Genomic DNA, 18,445 nt, shown 5'->3' with positions numbered 1-18,445 from the left:
CCATTTCTAAAATATTTCCAAATACACCTAAAAAGGGTTTTAATTTTACAAGATGCAAATAAGGGATGAACACAATTACAAGTAATTACAGAACATACTAGTATTTAGCATATTTATATTTAATTATGGTTAATATTGACATAATTGAGTTAATAAATGCATTGTGTCCATCTCTCACAGCTCTTGCCCTGATTGGCTGCATGAAAGAATAAGCACTGATGGAAAACGTGCACTAAATTGATGACGTAGTCGTGCATATAAAATTAAGTCACCTCGAGTGAATAATGTAAACGTGCAAAGGGAGGAGGACAGTTATGGGTTCTTTATTTAATACATATCTGCTCTTGGGTGTCTTTCTTGTCTGCTTTATGCCTTGTTCTCGTGCCTCATTTTGTAAATTACGGAGGAAGTTTTATCTTAATGAAGTGCACAAGCCCGGTGATGTGCTTCTGGGTGGGCTGTTTGAAGTCCACTTCACCTCTGTTTTTCCTGAGCTGACATTTTCCTCAGAGGGAGAAGAGCCCCGCTGCAAAGGGTGAGTATCTGACACAAACAGCACACAGCATGGATCTGTGCACTACGCTGAATGTTCACAGCATTCAGAGTGCAGCACACTGTGCAGATGAAATATGATTCTTATATGGCAATTGTGAATGTTTTAGCAATACTCTTAATAATAAATATTAAAATACAGCTGTATATGTATATTGTCTGATGCATTATTAATGCTTTTTTATTTTTTAATGCTTTATTTGACTGTGACATGTTACATTTCAATAGCTGATAATGGCATTTTGTGTGTTAGCTTTGATATTTTAGGGTTCAGGCAAGCAATGACCATGGCCTTTGCTGTTGATGAGATCAACAAGAACTCCAACCTGCTGCCTAATCTGACTCTGGGATACACTATGTATGATAATTGTGGTGCACTTGTCATCGGGCTCAGCGGTGCTTTGTCACTGGCAAGTGGTCAAGAGGAGCAGTTTCCACTTCAGGAGAAGTGTTTAGGGACACTTCCAGTCCTGGGGATTGTGGGTGACTCCTTCTCAACATTTACAATTGCCACCTCTAATGTGCTGGGTTTATTCAGAATGCCTATTGTGAGTTTCATCAATCTTGTGTATTATTGTATTTGATTTGATTTGTCTTCAAATGTGACATGTTGTTGAAATATGAAACCATTCTGACTGAGTCTGAGTTTCTTTACAGGTGAGTTATTTTGCCACTTGTTCCTGTCTAAGTGATCGACAGCGGTTTCCATCTTTCTTTAGAACCATCCCGAGTGATGCTTTCCAGGTGAAACACTTGAGATTTGTAAATGCATCTGTTTTAGTTGAATTTTCTTTGCTTTTTCTTATCATTAATCTTAATTAAGACTGATTTACTGAGAAGATCTACAGAATGAATGTGTATTTCCCCATGATTGAACCTAGTTGTATAGTTCAAGACTATTCTAACCTTCACACTAATCCCTACATGCCAATTTGTCCCCTCAGGTTCGTGCTATGATTCAGATTCTAAAGCACTTTGACTGGACGTGGGTAGGGCTGCTGATCTCAGATGATGATTATGGATTCCATGCTGCCCAGTCCTTCCAGTCTGACCTGACTCAGTCTGGTGCAGGTTGTCTGGCCTACCTGCAGGTTTTGCCCTGGGATGGTGACCCAAATGAACTCAGGAAGATTGTGCATTTGATAAAGACATCAACAGCTCGTGTGGTCATGGCATTTGTACATGAAAGCCAAATGATACCCCTAATGGAAGAGGTTAGAGTTAAAATATGATATTATATACAAATCAAAAGTTTTAAGAAGTACAACAGGCATGATTTTGCTCATATGTCTGTTTTTATCAATTTTCACAGACTAAAATCATGTTGGTTCAATATTAAAGATTCAAGACCTTTTTTTTTTATCACAAACAGCTTTTCATATTTCTTTTCACATTTCGACAACTCATAAATCATGCACAATTCAATGCACACAAAAACAGCGCTTCTTACTTAATTTATTTTATAATGACTCAATTTTTAATATAGATTCAGATGTGTGTTTATAAAATGACGTGTCTTGGAAAGACACTCTCTTAAAAGGAAAGAGTTGGGTACACGTGTAAAAAAAAGACATTACAGGGAGTAGAACTGTTGCAGACAGTTCAATATTTGCTGTAAACTAAACTGTAGTTTTGTAAAGAAAAGTGTAACAGATATATATGTTTTGTAATGTAATATACAGGTGGTGCAACAGAATGTAACAGGCCTGCAGTGGATTGCCAGTGAAGCCTGGACTGCAGCAGCTGTGCTCCAAACTCCTCGTCTGATGCCGTACCTCGGCGGCACACTGGGCATCGCCATCCGTCGAGGAGAAATGCCAGGACTCAGGGAGTTCCTGTTACAAATACGTCCTGATCACAGTAACAACTATGAAAATAACATGGTAGGACTTCAACCTGACAGTCGTTTACATGAGTGATACATAAAAATACATTGTAATTCCTGGATGCTTTTTACCTTTTAATGTTTCAGGTGAGACAGTATTGGGAGTTCATATTTCAGTGCAGATTCCCTCCACCTCCAGCAGGTTGGGTGGAAGCTGGAGGAGCACTTTGCACTGGAGAAGAAGATATTGAAAATGTGGAGACAGAGTTCTTGGATCTTTCCAACCTCAGGCCTGAGTACAATATTTACAAGGCTGTGTATGCTCTGGCATACGCCCTTGATGACATGCTGCAGTGCACACCAGGGAGAGGGCCTTTCAGTGGAAACAGCTGTACCACTTTACAAACAATGGAGCCCTGGCAGGTGAGATATCAGTTTATACTCCATCTGTTCATGTTACGGCAGATGTAATACCAACTTGTATAGAGACAGGTCAGATTGAGCCATTGTACCAAAATTTACACATTATGTCAAGCTGTTCAAGCGTTGTCTTAACGTGTTCACAATGAGACAGAAAGAGCAAATCATGATTTCATTGACAGCCACATAAACTTCTTTTGGGAAGGGTTTTGTCACATTCTTTTTCTGATTTATTTTTTTGTATCACCTATTTGTAGCTCGTACATTATTTGCAAACGGTCAACTTCACCACATCATTCGGTGATCAAGTCTCATTTGATGAGAATGGTGATGCCCTGCCAATATATGACATCATGAACTGGTTGTGGCTCCCTGATGGACGAACTAAAGTTCAGAATGTGGGTGAGGTCAAGAGGTCAGCCTCCAAAGGAGAAGAACTCACACTTTTTGAAGACAAAATCTTCTGGAGCTTTGGAGAGGTTACTTATACTTCTTAGACATCTCTTCATTTGTTGGATATATACATCTTGGCAGTGTATAACAATATGCAATTTTTCCTGTAGCCACCCCGATCAGTGTGCAGTGAGAGTTGTCCTCCAGGTACCCGTATGGCCAGAAAGAAGGGAGAACCTGAATGCTGCTTTGACTGCATCCCTTGTTCTGAGGGAAAGATCAGCAATAAGACCAGTGGGTGGTTGTCATTCATTCTCTTTATTTTTCTTAAGACAGGTTGTATTCTGAATAACAAGAATGTATCTCACTTTCTTCAACTCTTTCTCTTAGACTCCGTGGAATGCACCAGTTGTCCAGAGGATTTTGCATCCAGTCCCCAGCGTGACCACTGTGTTCCTAAGAAAATAGAGTTCCTCTCCTACCATGAGCCTCTGGGTATCTGCCTGACAAGTACCTCATTATTGGGCACATTGATCTGTGCTGTTGTCCTGGGTATTTTCATCCATCATCGCAGCACACCTGTGGTACGCGCCAACAACTCAGAACTGAGCTTTCTGATTTTGATGTCACTTAAACTATGCTTCCTGTGTTCGCTGCTGTTCATTGGACGACCCAGACTGTGGACATGTCAACTGAGACATGCAGCATTTGGGATCAGCTTTGTGCTTTGTGTGTCGTGCATCCTGGTGAAAACCATGGTGGTTCTGGCTGTTTTCAAGGCCTCCAAGCCAGGAGGTGGAGCCAGTCTCAAGTGGTTTGGTGCTGTGCAGCAGAGAGGAACAGTTTTGCTTCTTACCTGCATTCAGGCAGCCATCTGTGTTGTGTGGATTGTCTCGGCATCGCCACTGCCTCACAAAAACACTCAGTATCACAGTGACAAGATAGTTTATGAGTGTGTAGTTGGTTCCACTGTGGGTTTTGCTGTGTTATTGGGTTATATTGGATTACTGGCCATCCTCAGCTTCCTGTTAGCATTTCTGGCCAGGAATCTTCCAGACAACTTCAATGAGGCCAAACTCATCACTTTCAGCATGCTGATCTTCTGTGCTGTGTGGGTGGCCTTTGTTCCTGCTTATGTCAACTCCCCAGGTAAATATGCAGATGCAGTGGAAGTTTTTGCCATCCTGGCATCCAGTTTTGGCCTCCTGGTGGCACTGTTTGGACCCAAATGTTACATAATCCTGCTGAGACCAGAGAGGAACACAAAGAAAGCAATCATGGGTCGAGCCACCTCTAAATCATAAAGTAGCAGTAACAGTTAAATGGTCAACGTTGTTTGAATTATTTCAGTTGAGATCTGTCCATTAATCAATGTACAATAATAAGAAAAGTTCTTTTCAAGATTAAAAATGTCTGTCCACAAGGAATGCATCTGGCAGTCAGTAAATGCAATAAAGAAATGTTTGTATGAAAGGGGTTCTTGTTTTATCTCTGCTTTTTGTGCCTGATGATAATATTTGAAAAACTTTTTCTCAGTTTCCACCAGTGTCTGACACCAGAGAAGTAGCTTGAAACTCATACATTCATTGTAAGAATAGTGCAAAGTATCTGTTGATGTTGCTCCAGAGTGAAGTATGACAGCTTTTCTAGTTGTGTTTTCTACTGGAATCAGTGCCCCATAACAGGACAACCTTTGTTTCGTAAAACTAAAATTATTAGGGAGCTAAGATTGTATTTGTACGAACTCAGTCAGAAATGGCTCATATTTTTTAAGGCAGCAGGGAAACTTAAAAACACGTTCCCTTCACTCAGATTCTAAAATCAACAGAGAAGATTACATTTTTAAGTTGAATCTGCTCAAAATCAGCTACAGTATTATCAAGGTTATGTTGTGATCATTGTTCAGCCATTTCTAAAATATTTCCAAATACACCTAAAAAGGGTTTTAATTTTACAAGATGCAAATAAGGGATGAACACAATTACAAGTAATTACAGAACATACTAGTATTTAGCATATTTATATTTAATTATGGTTAATATTAACATAATTGAGTTAATAAATGCATTGTGTCCATCTCTCACAGCTCTTGCCCTGATTGGCTGCATGAAAGAATAAGCACTGATGGAAAACGTGCACTAAATTGATGACGTAGTCGTGCATATAAAATTAAGTCACCTTGAGTGAAGAATGTAAACGTGCAAAGAGAGGAGGACAGTTATGGGTTCTTTATTTAATACATATCTGCTCTTGGGTGTCTTTCTTGTCTGCTTTATGCCTTATTCTCGTGCCTCATTTTGTAAATTACGGAGGAAGTTTTATCTTAATGAAGTGCACAAGCCCGGTGATGTGCTTCTGGGTGGGCTGTTTGAAGTCCACTTCACCTCTGTTTTTCCTGAGCTGACATTTTCCTCAGAGGGAGAAGAGCCCCGCTGCAAAGGGTGAGTATCTGACACAAACAGCACACAGCATGGATCTGTGCACTACGCTGAATGTTCACAGCATTCAGAGTGCAGCACACTGTGCAGATGAAATATGATTCTTATATGGCAATTGTAAATGTTTTAGCAATACTCTTAATAATAAATATTAAAATACAGCTGTATATGTATATTGTCTGATGCATTATTAATGCTTTTTTATTTTTTAATGCTTTATTTGACTGTGACATGTTACATTTCAATAGCTGATAATGGCATTTTGTGTGTTAGCTTTGATATTTTAGGGTTCAGGCAAGCAATGACCATGGCCTTTGCTGTTGATGAGATCAACAAGAACTCCAACCTGCTGCCTAATCTGACTCTGGGATACACTATGTATGATAATTGTGGTGCACTTGTCATCGGGCTCAGCGGTGCTTTGTCACTGGCAAGTGGTCAAGAGGAGCAGTTTCCACTTCAGGAGAAGTGTTTAGGGACACTTCCAGTCCTGGGGATTGTGGGTGACTCCTTCTCAACATTTACAATTGCCACCTCTAATGTGCTGGGTTTATTCAGAATGCCTATTGTGAGTTTCATCAATCTTGTGTATTATTGTATTTGATTTGATTTGTCTTCAAATGTGACATGTAGAAATATGAAACCATTCTGACTGAGTCTGAGTTTCTTTACAGGTGAGTTATTTTGCCACTTGTTCCTGTCTAAGTGATCGACAGCGGTTTCCATCTTTCTTTAGAACCATCCCGAGTGATGCTTTCCAGGTGAAACACTTGAGATTTATAAATGCATCTGTTTTAGTTGAATTTTCTTTGCTTTTTCTTATCATTAATCTTAATTAAGACTGATTTACTGAGAAGATCTACAGAATGAATGTGTATTTCCCCATGACTGAACCTAGTTGTATATTTCAAGACTATTCTAACCTTCACACTAATCCCTACATGCCAATTTGTCCCCTCAGGTTCGTGCTATGATTCAGATTCTAAAGCACTTTGACTGGACGTGGGTAGGGCTGCTAGTCACTGATGATGATTATGGACTCCATGTTGCCCAGTCCTTCCAGTCTGACCTGACTCAGTCTGGTGCAGGTTGTCTGGCCTACCTGCAGGTTTTGCCCTGGGATGGTGACCCAAATGAACTCAGGAAGATTGTGCATTTGATAAAGACATCAACAGCTCGTGTGGTCATGGCATTTGTACATGAGGGCCAAATGATACCCCTAATGGAAGAGGTTAGAGTTAATTATGATATTATATACAAACCGAGGATGTTCATATGTATAATCAATGTACTTTGTTCATTCATTTGTGTGAGTCCAGTTTCACAGACTAAAATCATGTCATATCAGTTTCATTTTCACCGCCACATTTCTCTTCTCTGCTGATAATTATTAGATGTGATCCTCCGTATATATAGTATTCCAGCAGTGTGTGTACAGAAAAATATCATTCCTCTAAAACAAAATATATGATGAAGTGATTGTCATAGTTAGATTGAATTGCTTAGTTTACAGAGGGGAGCTTGCAATCAACTTGATCTTGTTGTAACTTTTAGTGTTGCATTTCTACAACTCATAAATGTGTCTTGCAAAAATTTTCTCTTTTTTTCCGTACTTGTATGTCAAAACAAATTTCCAGGCAGCAGACAAAAGTGTAAAAATGTAAAAGTGTAATATCTACGTTTTGTAATGTAATATACAGGTGGTGCAACAGAATGTAACAGGCCTGCAGTGGATTGCCAGTGAAGCCTGGACTGCAGCTGCTGTGCTCCAAACTCCTCGTCTGATGCCGTACCTCGGCGGCACACTGGGCATCGCCATCCGTCGAGGAGAAATGCCAGGACTCAGGGAGTTCCTGTTACAAATACGTCCTGATCACAGTAACAACTATGAAAATAACATGGTAGGACTTCAACCTGACAGTCGTTTACATGAGTGATACATAAAAATACATTGTAATTCCTGGATGCTTTTTACCTTTTAATGTTTCAGGTGAGACAGTATTGGGAGTTCATATTTCAGTGCAGATTCCCTCCACCTCCAGCAGGTTGGGTGGAAGCTGGAGGAGCACTTTGCACTGGAGAAGAAGATATTGAAAATGTGGAGACAGAGTTCTTGGATCTTTCAAACCTCAGGCCTGAGTACAATATTTACAAGGCTGTGTATGCTCTGGCATACGCCCTTGATGACATGCTGCAGTGCACACCAGGGAGAGGGCCTTTCAGTGGAAACAGCTGTACCACTTTACAAACAATGGAGCCCTGGCAGGTGAGATATCAATTTATACTCCATCTGTTCATGTTACGGCAGATGTAATACCAACTTGTATAGAGACAGGTCAGATTGAGCCATTGTACCAAAATTTACACATCATGTCAAGCTGTTCACACACTTGTTTTTAATGTGTTCACAGTTACACAGAAAAGAAAAAAGAAAAAGAAAAAAGGCCATGATTTTATTACCCTACATAAACCTCCAGTACAGGGATGTCTAACTCATTTTACTTCACAGCCCACATTTAGCCCAGTGTGATCTCAAGTGGGCCAGACCAGTGAAATCACAGCATAATAAACTATAATAACAAGAAACCCTTCTGTGCTTGGACCCTAAATAAGGACCACTCCAAATTTTTCCTTTGTTATACTGCAAAACAGTACATTCTGAAAATGTTCACATTCAAGGTATTATCCTTTTACAAAACATTATCAACAACCTAAAATTTCTGAAACTCTTGAATTTCAGCAATATTTTGCCTCAGTTTATCATTTACACCTTACATTGTCCAGATCAGAGCTTATCTACAAAGGCACAAAACATTTAGTCACAGGTATCTGGAACTGAACAATATAGTCTTTTACTTCATGATCAAAATGATGAAAGTCAGACAAAATAAAAAATCAACAAAAAACAAGATAAAATATTACAAAAATGAGACAGAAAATGAAAAAAATTGGACACACGACACAAAACAAAACAAAAAAGAGAAAAAATTAGACAAAAAAAGCTACACAGCTTCAAAAAATGGACAAACAAAAATGAGACAAAAAATGACACAAATGAGACAACAAATGTCAAAAGCAAGAAACAAAATGACATAAAGTTGACAACACAAACAAGACAAAAAAACAAAACGATAAAAAACAGAAATAAAATGACAAAAACATGAGACAAAAGTCAATCAAAAAAACAACAAAAACAAGACAAAATATTACAATAAGGAGACACAAAATGACCAAAGAATAATGAGCAATACAGTATTTTATTTTAGCATCAAAACAACTTGTCATGGTCCAGAAATGACCTTAAATTTATAGTTATACAAATTTACAGTTTGCAGTTAATGTCATCTCTGTAATTTTAACACTTTACAAAGTTTTCCAGCGGGCCAGATCAGACCCTCTGCTGGGCTGCTTTTGACCACGGGCCGCATGTTTGACACCTCTGCTCTAGTCTGTCACATTCTTTTTCTGATTTTTTTTTTTTGTATCACCTATTTGTAGCTCGTACATTATTTGCAAACGGTCAACTTCACCACATCATTCGGTGATCAAGTCTCATTTGATGAGAATGGTGATGCCCTGCCAATATATGACATCATGAACTGGTTGTGGCTCCCTGATGGACGAACTAAAGTTCAGAATGTGGGTGAGGTCAAGAGGTCAGCCTCCAAAGGAGAAGAACTCACACTTTTTGAAGACAAAATCTTCTGGAGCTTTGGAGAGGTTACTTATACTTCTTAGACATCTCTTCATTTGTTGGATATATACATCTTGGCAGTGTATAACAATATGCAATTTTTCCTGTAGCCACCCCGATCAGTGTGCAGTGAGAGTTGTCCTCCAGGTACCCGTATGGCCAGAAAGAAGGGAGAACCTGAATGCTGCTTTGACTGCATCCCTTGTTCTGAGGGAAAGATCAGCAATAAGACCAGTGGGTGGTTGTCATTCATTCTCTTTATTTTTCTTAAGACAGATTGTATTCTGAATAACAAGAATGTATCTCACTTTCTTCAACTCTTTCTCTTAGACTCCGTGGAGTGCACCAGTTGTCCAGAGGATTTTGCATCCAGTCCCCAGCGTGACCACTGTGTTCCTAAGAAAATAGAGTTCCTCTCCTACCATGAGCCTCTGGGTATCTGCCTGACAAGTACCTCATTATTGGGCACATTTATCTGTGCTGTTGTCCTGGGTATTTTCATCCATCATCGCAGCACACCTGTGGTACGCGCCAACAACTCAGAACTGAGCTTTCTGATTTTGATGTCACTTAAACTATGCTTCCTGTGTTCGCTGCTGTTCATTGGACGACCCAGACTGTGGACATGTCAACTGAGACATGCAGCGTTTGGGATCAGCTTTGTGCTTTGTGTGTCGTGCATCCTGGTGAAAACCATGGTGGTTCTGGCTGTTTTCAAGGCCTCCAAGCCAGGAGGTGGAGCCAGTCTCAAGTGGTTTGGTGCTGTGCAGCAGAGAGGAACAGTTTTGCTTCTTACCTGCATTCAGGCAGCCATCTGTGTTGTGTGGATTGTCTCGGCATCGCCACTGCCTCACAAAAACACTCAGTATCACAGTGACAAGATAGTTTATGAGTGTGTAGTTGGTTCCACTGTGGGTTTTGCTGTGTTATTGGGTTATATTGGATTACTGGCCATCCTCAGCTTCTTGTTAGCATTTCTGGCCAGGAATCTTCCAGACAACTTCAATGAGGCCAAACTCATCACTTTCAGCATGCTGATCTTCTGTGCTGTGTGGGTGGCCTTTGTTCCTGCTTATGTCAATTCCCCAGGTAAATATGCAGATGCAGTGGAAGTTTTTGCCATCCTGGCATCCAGTTTTGGCCTCCTGGTGGCACTGTTTGGACCCAAATGTTACATAATCCTGCTGAGACCAGAGAGGAACACAAAGAAAGCAATCATGAGCAGAGGAGTGGTCAAATCATGAAAATTTAAACTAAATTGTTTACTAGTGTGACCCAGTATGGATTTTGCATTTATCCATTAGTGAACTGTCCTTGAAATGCCCACAATATGGTATTCTATAACAAACAAGTACTGTTTCAATGTCAGAATATTTTTTTTCTGTAAATAATACAGAACATTTATGCAATTAAGAAATGTTTTTGTCATACAGATCTTTTGTTACACGTGTGACTGATAGGATTCAGAGGGCATTGAAAGACTTAGCCTAAGTTTTCACCTATCTACAATTCAAAGATAAGTGAAGTTTCTGCCCTTGGCAGCAGACCATAATAAGACAGAGACTGCACCTCACATCAAGTGGATACTGGACCAACTAAATGCCACATGACCAGCTCCTACCAGAAGTCTCTTTCAGAACTAAAGACCCTTGAAAGGAAATGAGAGTGTAATTCTTTATAAGAATATCAAAAAATCTTTTCAAAAGACTTCAGCCTGGAATTGGGTTGTCTCTTACAACTCTTTCAACTTACACCAATCACAGGAGCAAACCAACACCAGGAACTAAGAACAGCTTTTTCAACAAAATATACAAACCAGAATAGTTTTTCAGTTTATAATATACAGATGAGGCAGATAACTTACATATTTAGTGTGTTGTGGATGTCTTGTTTTCACCTTCAAAGTATTAACAAAAACTAAAATTACAACTTTCCCTCCCAACATTCAAAACAGCAGTAACTCTGAACCAAAGTTAGTCTGTTTGGAGTGTGTAGAAGCAGTGATCTCTAATGTATTTGTGACAAATAAAGATTTCTAAATTCTAACTTATATTTATAAAATTATACAATTATGTTAATGTAGCATAGTATACAATACTAGTATAGCATGTTGTACTACATAGTATATTGTATAGAACTACGGCCTTGAATTACCGACAGCCCAACATACTAGTATAGTATGTTGGGCTGTCAGTAACTCAAGACTGCAGTTCTAGAAAACACAGCAATTAACATGAAGAAATGTTTTATTTCTATTGTTATGAATTCATTGTTATGAATGGAACTTATGTTCAAAATGTCGATCCTTTTCAGTGTTTCAGTGTTAATTGTAATTTCACATTTTGGTTGTCCAAAATCCCTCAATATCTTAATGCAATTATTAATCAGTATAACTTAGTATTATACCTCTCGCAATGTTAGAGGCACTGTTCCCTCTAAGCTGCGCGCATGCGCAATTGCGCACTGCTGACACGGTCTCTGCGCACAGAAAATCTGCGCTGCGCACAAAAAAAAAAATCCAACCTAAATTGTAAATAAAATAAACACGTAACAATTCATTCTGTGCTATTTTTCAATGTGAGTCAGTGAGTGACCGGTGACTGGCTGCTGCAGCCAATGATGCGATTCACATACGTATTTACCACAGACTGTATATAATGGTATTTACGCAGCTAATCAACGTCAGGCGTCCTTATGTGCAGCCACCGTTGTTCTCATAGATATGAATGAGTAGATAGGACACGCCCCTTTGAGCTGCGGCTACAGCGAGGCTAAGCTAGTGGGGACAAAGTTTCAGTACATTTCGTTGATGTAGACGGCGTGAAAACGGAAACAACAAGTATGCCGGCTCACTGTGCCGCATACAGTTACACACTACGTCGTACGATTGAGACAAGGAAACTTGGAATGACTTTTGATAGGTAAGAATAGTTTTTGGCTCTTTTTTCATTATGAAATCTTGTTGAGAGCTTCCAGTCTATGAGAGCTAACTAGTTAGCCACTAGCAAAACGCAAAGGCGAGCTAGCAGCTTGACAACCAAATACCAGGCGATTAATAGTAGCTGTAGTATAGTTGTACAAGCAGTAGTAGTAATACTAAAAGTACAAGCAGCAGTAGTAGTATAAACAGCTGTTAGAGTCGTAGAAGTAGTATCAGCATTTGTAATAATATTACAAGTTGTAGTAGCAGTGCCAGTATCAGCAGCAGTAGTGAGTACTACCACTACTACTAGTAGTAGTCACATTGCTATTACTACCACCAATACTACCAATAGTAGTTATAAAGCCTAACTCAGATATATCCAGATTACCATCTATGTTCTTCCTCCAAACCCATTTTATGATTGGGATTACAGGCAATTCTTTAGGACTGCTCTCAAATAATTGAAATGTTACTAAACAAGGTTATACTTATCAAATTAAATAGCTCTGGTCTCCAGTATATTGGCAAATTTGGTTCTTTGTACTTAATTTATTAGCATGATTTCTTTTTAATATGTTGTGTACAGACTTAATTACTTCTCTGTCTACTTTTCTTACTCCATGTAGGTTTCCCGGAGACTATGGGTTGAGGAGGAATTGGAAGTTTTTCGGCTTAGACCTGGTGTCATTCCATCAGTGTTAAACTTCCCGGCTCATCTTGGAAGAGTACGTGCCAGAAAGACCACGACCAAGCAGCCTTGAGATCTTAGGCAGCGTCTCCCTGAGGTGGGTGTCAACGGTGTTCACAGTCAGGTCTGTGGTAATCCTGTCAAAAAACAAAACAGAAAAAAATCTAGATTATAAATCAACATGTAACCAAAGCACTCTGTGTATAACGCCATAGTATAGGATGTAGTTCAGAAAATGTCAAAGTATAGTATACTTTACTCAAGAATAACATAGTATGGCCTGTAGTTCATAGTACAGCATGTTGGCAAGAAAAAAAAAACAAAACATAGATTATTATGTGGTTCAAAAAGCGCAAAATGATAGGATGTTGCCTAAAATTGTCATGTATGATATGTGGTTCAAAAAATGTCATAGTGCAGTATATTGTCAAAATAGTATGTAATTCAAGAAAACATCAGAGTATAATATGTCATCTAAAAAATGCCATAGAATAATAATTTCATTGCACAAGTAAAAGTATAGTAACTTTTAAAGGTGTTCGAATTCTTATATGTTGCTAAAAAAAAACAAAAAAACAAAAAAAAAAAACATCACAGTAATATGTCAATTAAAAAAGCCTATAGTATAGCGTGTCGCCCAACAAACATCATAGTATAGCATGTCGCTCTAAAAACGTCACAGTATAGCCTTTAGTCCACAGCTGTCAGTAGGTGAGGAGCAACACAAAAACAGTCCAAACGCTGGTTTCCAGAGGGTTAGACAAGAATTTATTTGAAAGAGTAAGTTTACAACAACACAACATGTGAGGGGGTTAAAAACAAATGGGTGCTGGTAAAATAAAAATAAATAAACAGAACTAAAAGTGAACTTCATGTTGACATTGATGGGCCTTCCAACCAGGAACAAAGTAAATGATAATCAATGTGAAAAAAACTCTTCCTGTTCACCTCTTAAAACCCAAAAACACACCACAGTAGCACCCTAAACTAAAACTACCAATGAGTTCCCTGTTTTCCTTTGTGAACAATTCAAAGGTCCCTCTCTATCTCCACACATCCACCAACCACTGGAACACATCTCCAAAGTTCTGCTGGACCAGCTCAGCTTCCCCTCAGAAGAAGTGGCGCCACCTGCCAGATGAAGAAGCCTTTTGAGAGGCAGCTGGCATCGTGATTGGACTGTACTTTGGTCTGTTCCAATCCAGCTTCAGCTCCAGAGACGGCAGGCGGGACGAGTCAACGGAGGCCTGGTGGACGAAGGCATGAAGCTGAGTACAATCCAGAAAACAACAGAGGAGGAGTGCAGCGGCCCAGAGCCAGAACAAGCAGAGTAGTATCGTATGTCTCTTAGAAAACATCATAGTATAGCTTTTGGTATGAAAAAACGCCATCATATACATCGTATATTGTACAAATAACAAGTCAAAGCAAAGAGACATACATTGTAGAATTGTAGTAATTGTGGGTTGACTGATTTACTGATTATCAGTATTTTATTTTTTACTGATTTACGGTAATAAATAAATTTAACAATGGCGCTACTTTGGCTCTGAACCTTTATCTACCTGTGGTGGCTCTGTCTTCTGGAGTGATTTGATCGATTATACATCACGAATAAAACTCCTTTAACATCTGTAAACAAAACAAAAACGTATCAACAAAGTTTTCTGTTAGAGTTTGTGTTCTTCAAAGTTTAACTCCAAGATTTTAAGATTTTAGATCTTTCATTGACTGCAAATGAATATCTACTCCAAATGTCTCACTAATAATCATTATCAGCCTTAAAAACCCACAAAACACCCCTTTATACTCGACCACACTTAGTACAGTCTGGTTCCCCCTTCTATAAATCTGCTTGGAATCATCCACTTCCTGTTTGTCAAAGTGGCCTTCTACCTGGACAGGTTTTGTTGGAGCTCATGCAACAAACATTTTGGGTAAGTGCACTTTAATATGGATGGATGACACTGAATTAGAGTCTGTTTTCATGAAACTGAGTTAAGAGATGTAGCTCTGTCATTAAATAGTAAATTATTTCTCAGAATTCACAGAGAAAAGTCTGAAATGTTTGCTAGGTTAGCGTCCTACATGTTCTTTGGATCAGCTAAAGCTAACTCTCTGCAACTTCTGGATCTCTTGAGTTGCTTGTTGTTAAAATATCTTGCTAGAGGTGCTGAAACTCAGAAAGTCTGAGATGTTTGTTCAAAATAAGCTCATTCTCAAGTCTTATCTAAGCTGTCCTCTTTTGTTTGAACTTTCCCTAAACTTAGGAGTTAATGACAGAGCAGCACATCCAGACTCAGTCTCATTTATGTAGAGATTAAACTTCAGTGTCATTCATTGATGTTAAAGTGCAGTTTTTCAAATGTTTGTTACACATGCTCCCGACCAAACCAGTCCAGGTGGAAGACGATGTGAAGAGAAAGCTCCAGAGGATGAACATCACACATTTACGTTGGAAATAAATGTCCTTTAATTAGACATTGTCATGCAAAAGTTGGATTTCCCTTTAATGATGTTCAAATCTTTGTTGAGTGTTTTGTTGATGTTGGTTTCTAAATGTTTTCTGACACTCGGCCCCAAAGATTAAAACCTTCTACGGCTCACAAGCTGCAACAATTCACACATTATCAACTATCTTTCTGACTAAACTAAGATAAAAAGTGAAAAACTGCCTGATTCCTGCATCATGAATGTAAATCTTTTTGGTTTTTATGACAGTAAACTGAATATATTTGGGTTTGACATTTTATAAACCAAAACAAGAAATGAATTACTGGAGAAAACAATCAACAGATTAATGGACAAAGAAAATGTGTTTTCCAACATATATGGCTGAATTACTCCAACATTACAAGATACATACAAATTTAATTCAGTTTTATTTATATAACGCCAATTAGAGGTCAAATTGTCTCAAGACGCTTTATTTTTATATTTTTTGTCATATTTAAAATATGACAAAATAAGAAATTTAAACCTCTTGACTAATTCAATTTATTATTTGGTTTTTAAGAGACTAATCGACAACTAAAATAACTTTCTCCACTAAAACTAATAAGCATGAGGTCAAATAGAAGGAAGAGTTTTAAATACTGCAGTCCGACGATGACAAGAATAAAGTTTGTCAGCAAAAACTAAATCTGCTGGTGGATTCCATTAAAGTCCTAATAAATGATAATAAAGTGTGATACTAAAGGTTTGTGGTGCTAAAAATGTCAAAGTAAAGATATAAAGTTGAACATCTGGATGGAGGTTGATAAAAGTTGACCTCCCTTCATTTCTCTGGAGCAACTCCATGGATTTTATGGATGGTGGTTAAAGACCTGCTCTTCTAGTCGTCTTCCTTCTAGTCGCTGTAAAAAGTCAGTCCATCCTGGCCGACTTCAACACCTCTTCATGTTCTGCCTCCAACCTGGTGGAAACTCCAGAAACTCGGGAAAACCCGTGGAGACTCGAAGAACTCGTGGAGACTCGAAGAACTTGTCGGGCGGGGGAAGGTGTGGTGGGTGGTGGGGGGAGGTGGGGGAGTAGAGGGGGGAAGCCGCCACCCACCTCCCCGCCTACTCTCCGCCCTGACTCCACCCAGACTCCACCCATGTGGTCACTTCAGGAACTACGATGTCAAAGGGACGACGAATTTGTTTCTTTTTATCTGATCTGTAGCTCAGTGAGTTAAGGATTTGCCTATGGAGCTGCAGGTCGCTGGTTCAAGACCAGACCCTTCTTAAATTTTATCAAAATCCTGACAAAGACAAAGAAAGAAAAGTGCCGCTGGTGGGTCTTGAACCTACAACCTTCCACTCCATAGTCTCTCTTCTTATCCCCCTGAGCTACTCGCTCAGATACTAATTCTTCTGGTTTTTGCGCATTTATCATCTATTTTTTGCCGTTTTCGAGTTTTTTTTTTAACTCGAGTCTCGACTCGACCGTTTTTCTCAGGAGGTTGGACTTCGGCCTTTGTGCTGGAGGGTTGAACCCTCAGTTCCAAGACTTTCCAAAGCCTCCAGACCTCCCGAGTCCTCAGGACCTGAGCTTCCACACAGTCTGAGGACTGAAATTTTCTAAGTCCCACAGTAGATCTCTGTTAGATTGAACCTTCAGACAGTCCAAGGACTGAAATCCTCTAAGTTCCTGAGTAGTTCTCTGTTAGTTTCAACCTTCAGACAGTCTCAGGGCTGAAGTTTTAAAAGTTTCTCAGTACTTCTCTGTTAGTTTGAACTTTATGGTTAACAGAAGCCTTAAAACTTGTGACCCTGAGTCTTGATTTCACATTTAGACCAGCCATCTGAGTTCTTCTCAGACCTTCACCTGTGGGTTTTTTAGAAATCCTCAACAAACTTTGATTCTCTTCACTGAACAGTAAATTTGTGGAGATCAGAAGGTAACATTAGTTTGATCCATGCCTTCAACTACTAGTAGACTTTATCTGGAAAGCAGTTTTCTGAAATGAGTTCTTAGTAAATCTGTCCACAATCAAACCAAGAACATAGAAAGAGGAAATGTTTGAAGAAACAACTTGATGTTTTCGTTTCAGACTAGAAAACACTTTAACACCTTTATCTGTTTTTGCTCTTTTTGATCGTTTTGTCTCTTCTGTTTAATTTGATCTTCTAAAGTCTAACTGGTGTCTTTTCAAATGTTTTGTCTTTAGTTTGATTCTTCTTAAACGTTTAGTTTTGCTCTTTTCTCACCTTTTATTCTTTTCTAATGTCTGATTTGATTTCCAAATGTTTTGTCTTTTTAATGTTTAATTGTTTTTTCAAATGTTTTATCAGCTTGATTGAGATTTTTTTTTCTTTCCCAATATTTAATGTTTCGATTACATCTTTAAGGTTTTTCTTTTTAAATGTTTTACCACCTTTTAATGTTTAATTTTCTTTTTAAGTGCTCCATTGTATTTTCTGTTTAATTCCTATTTGAAGTTTTATTGTCTTTAAGATGTAATTTTCTAATTAAACATTTAATTTTTTAATTAAATGTTTTGTCTTTTTAAAGGTTTAATAATCTAATTAAATGTTTTGCATTTTTAAAATGTGTAATATACTTCTTGTGTAATTGTATTTTTTAAATGTTTATGAAAATATTTTATCTATAATTTTTAATATTTGTATTTTAAAAATTTTGTTTAATTTCATAATGACATGTATTGTATCTTGTTGAATTATCCAATTCAATATTTTGTCTGTTTAATAGAGTTAAACATTAAATACAATTAAATCACATTAAACAGACAAAATATTGAATTGGATAATTCAACAAGATACAATACATGTCATTATGAAATTAAGCAAAATTTTTAAAATACAAATATTAAAAATTATAAATAAAATATTTTCCATAATTAAACATTTAAAAAATACAATTAAATAAGAAGAACATTAAACATTTTTAAAAATGCAAAATATTTAATTAGATTATTAAACCTTTAAAAAGACAAAACATTTAATTAAAAAACTTAAATGTTTAATTAGAAAATTACATCTTCAATTTTTTAAATCATTTTAATAAT

At 38.0% G+C, this 18,445-nt stretch overlaps 2 protein-coding genes across 2 annotated transcripts; both read left to right on the top strand.

Annotated features, from left to right (window-relative positions):
* The first annotated feature begins 384 nt into the window (after positions 1–384).
* Positions 385–4,666, top strand: LOC111589110 (extracellular calcium-sensing receptor-like). The gene is made up of 9 exons (XM_023299829.3): positions 385–535; positions 806–1,100; positions 1,210–1,296; positions 1,497–1,766; positions 2,235–2,435; positions 2,525–2,800; positions 3,055–3,276; positions 3,361–3,484; positions 3,581–4,666. The coding sequence occupies exons 2-9, from the start codon at positions 834–836 to the stop codon at positions 4,492–4,494; spliced, it is 2,361 nt and encodes a 786-aa protein (XP_023155597.3). The 5' UTR covers positions 385–535; positions 806–833; the 3' UTR covers positions 4,495–4,666.
* Positions 4,617–10,588, top strand: LOC111589109 (extracellular calcium-sensing receptor-like). The gene is given in 11 exon segments (XM_023299828.3): positions 4,617–4,628; positions 5,397–5,474; positions 5,477–5,631; positions 5,902–6,196; positions 6,303–6,389; positions 6,590–6,859; positions 7,329–7,529; positions 7,619–7,894; positions 9,127–9,348; positions 9,433–9,556; positions 9,653–10,588. Coding segments are annotated over 11 exon segments (2,634 nt in total). The 3' UTR covers positions 10,567–10,588.
* The last annotated feature ends 7,857 nt before the right edge of the window (positions 10,589–18,445 follow it).

The sequence above is a fragment of the Amphiprion ocellaris genome, chromosome 7 (assembly GCF_022539595.1).
Source record: "Amphiprion ocellaris isolate individual 3 ecotype Okinawa chromosome 7, ASM2253959v1, whole genome shotgun sequence".
NCBI classification, from domain to species: Eukaryota; Metazoa; Chordata; class Actinopteri; family Pomacentridae; genus Amphiprion; species Amphiprion ocellaris.
Note: the sequence above shows the minus strand (reverse complement) of the source record. Positions and strands in the feature narration are given on the sequence as shown.

Bases quoted from the DNA above. Each gene is read 5' to 3' on its own strand.
- LOC111589110 (XM_023299829.3), top strand. From the start codon at position 834: ATGACCATGGCCTTTGCTGTTGATGAGATCAACAAGAACTCCAACCTG. The intron at 1,101-1,209 runs GTGAGTTTCATC...GTTTCTTTACAG, and splicing joins GTTTATTCAGAATGCCTATT to GTGAGTTATTTTGCCACTTG. The intron at 3,277-3,360 runs GTTACTTATACT...TTTTTCCTGTAG, and splicing joins TCTTCTGGAGCTTTGGAGAG to CCACCCCGATCAGTGTGCAG.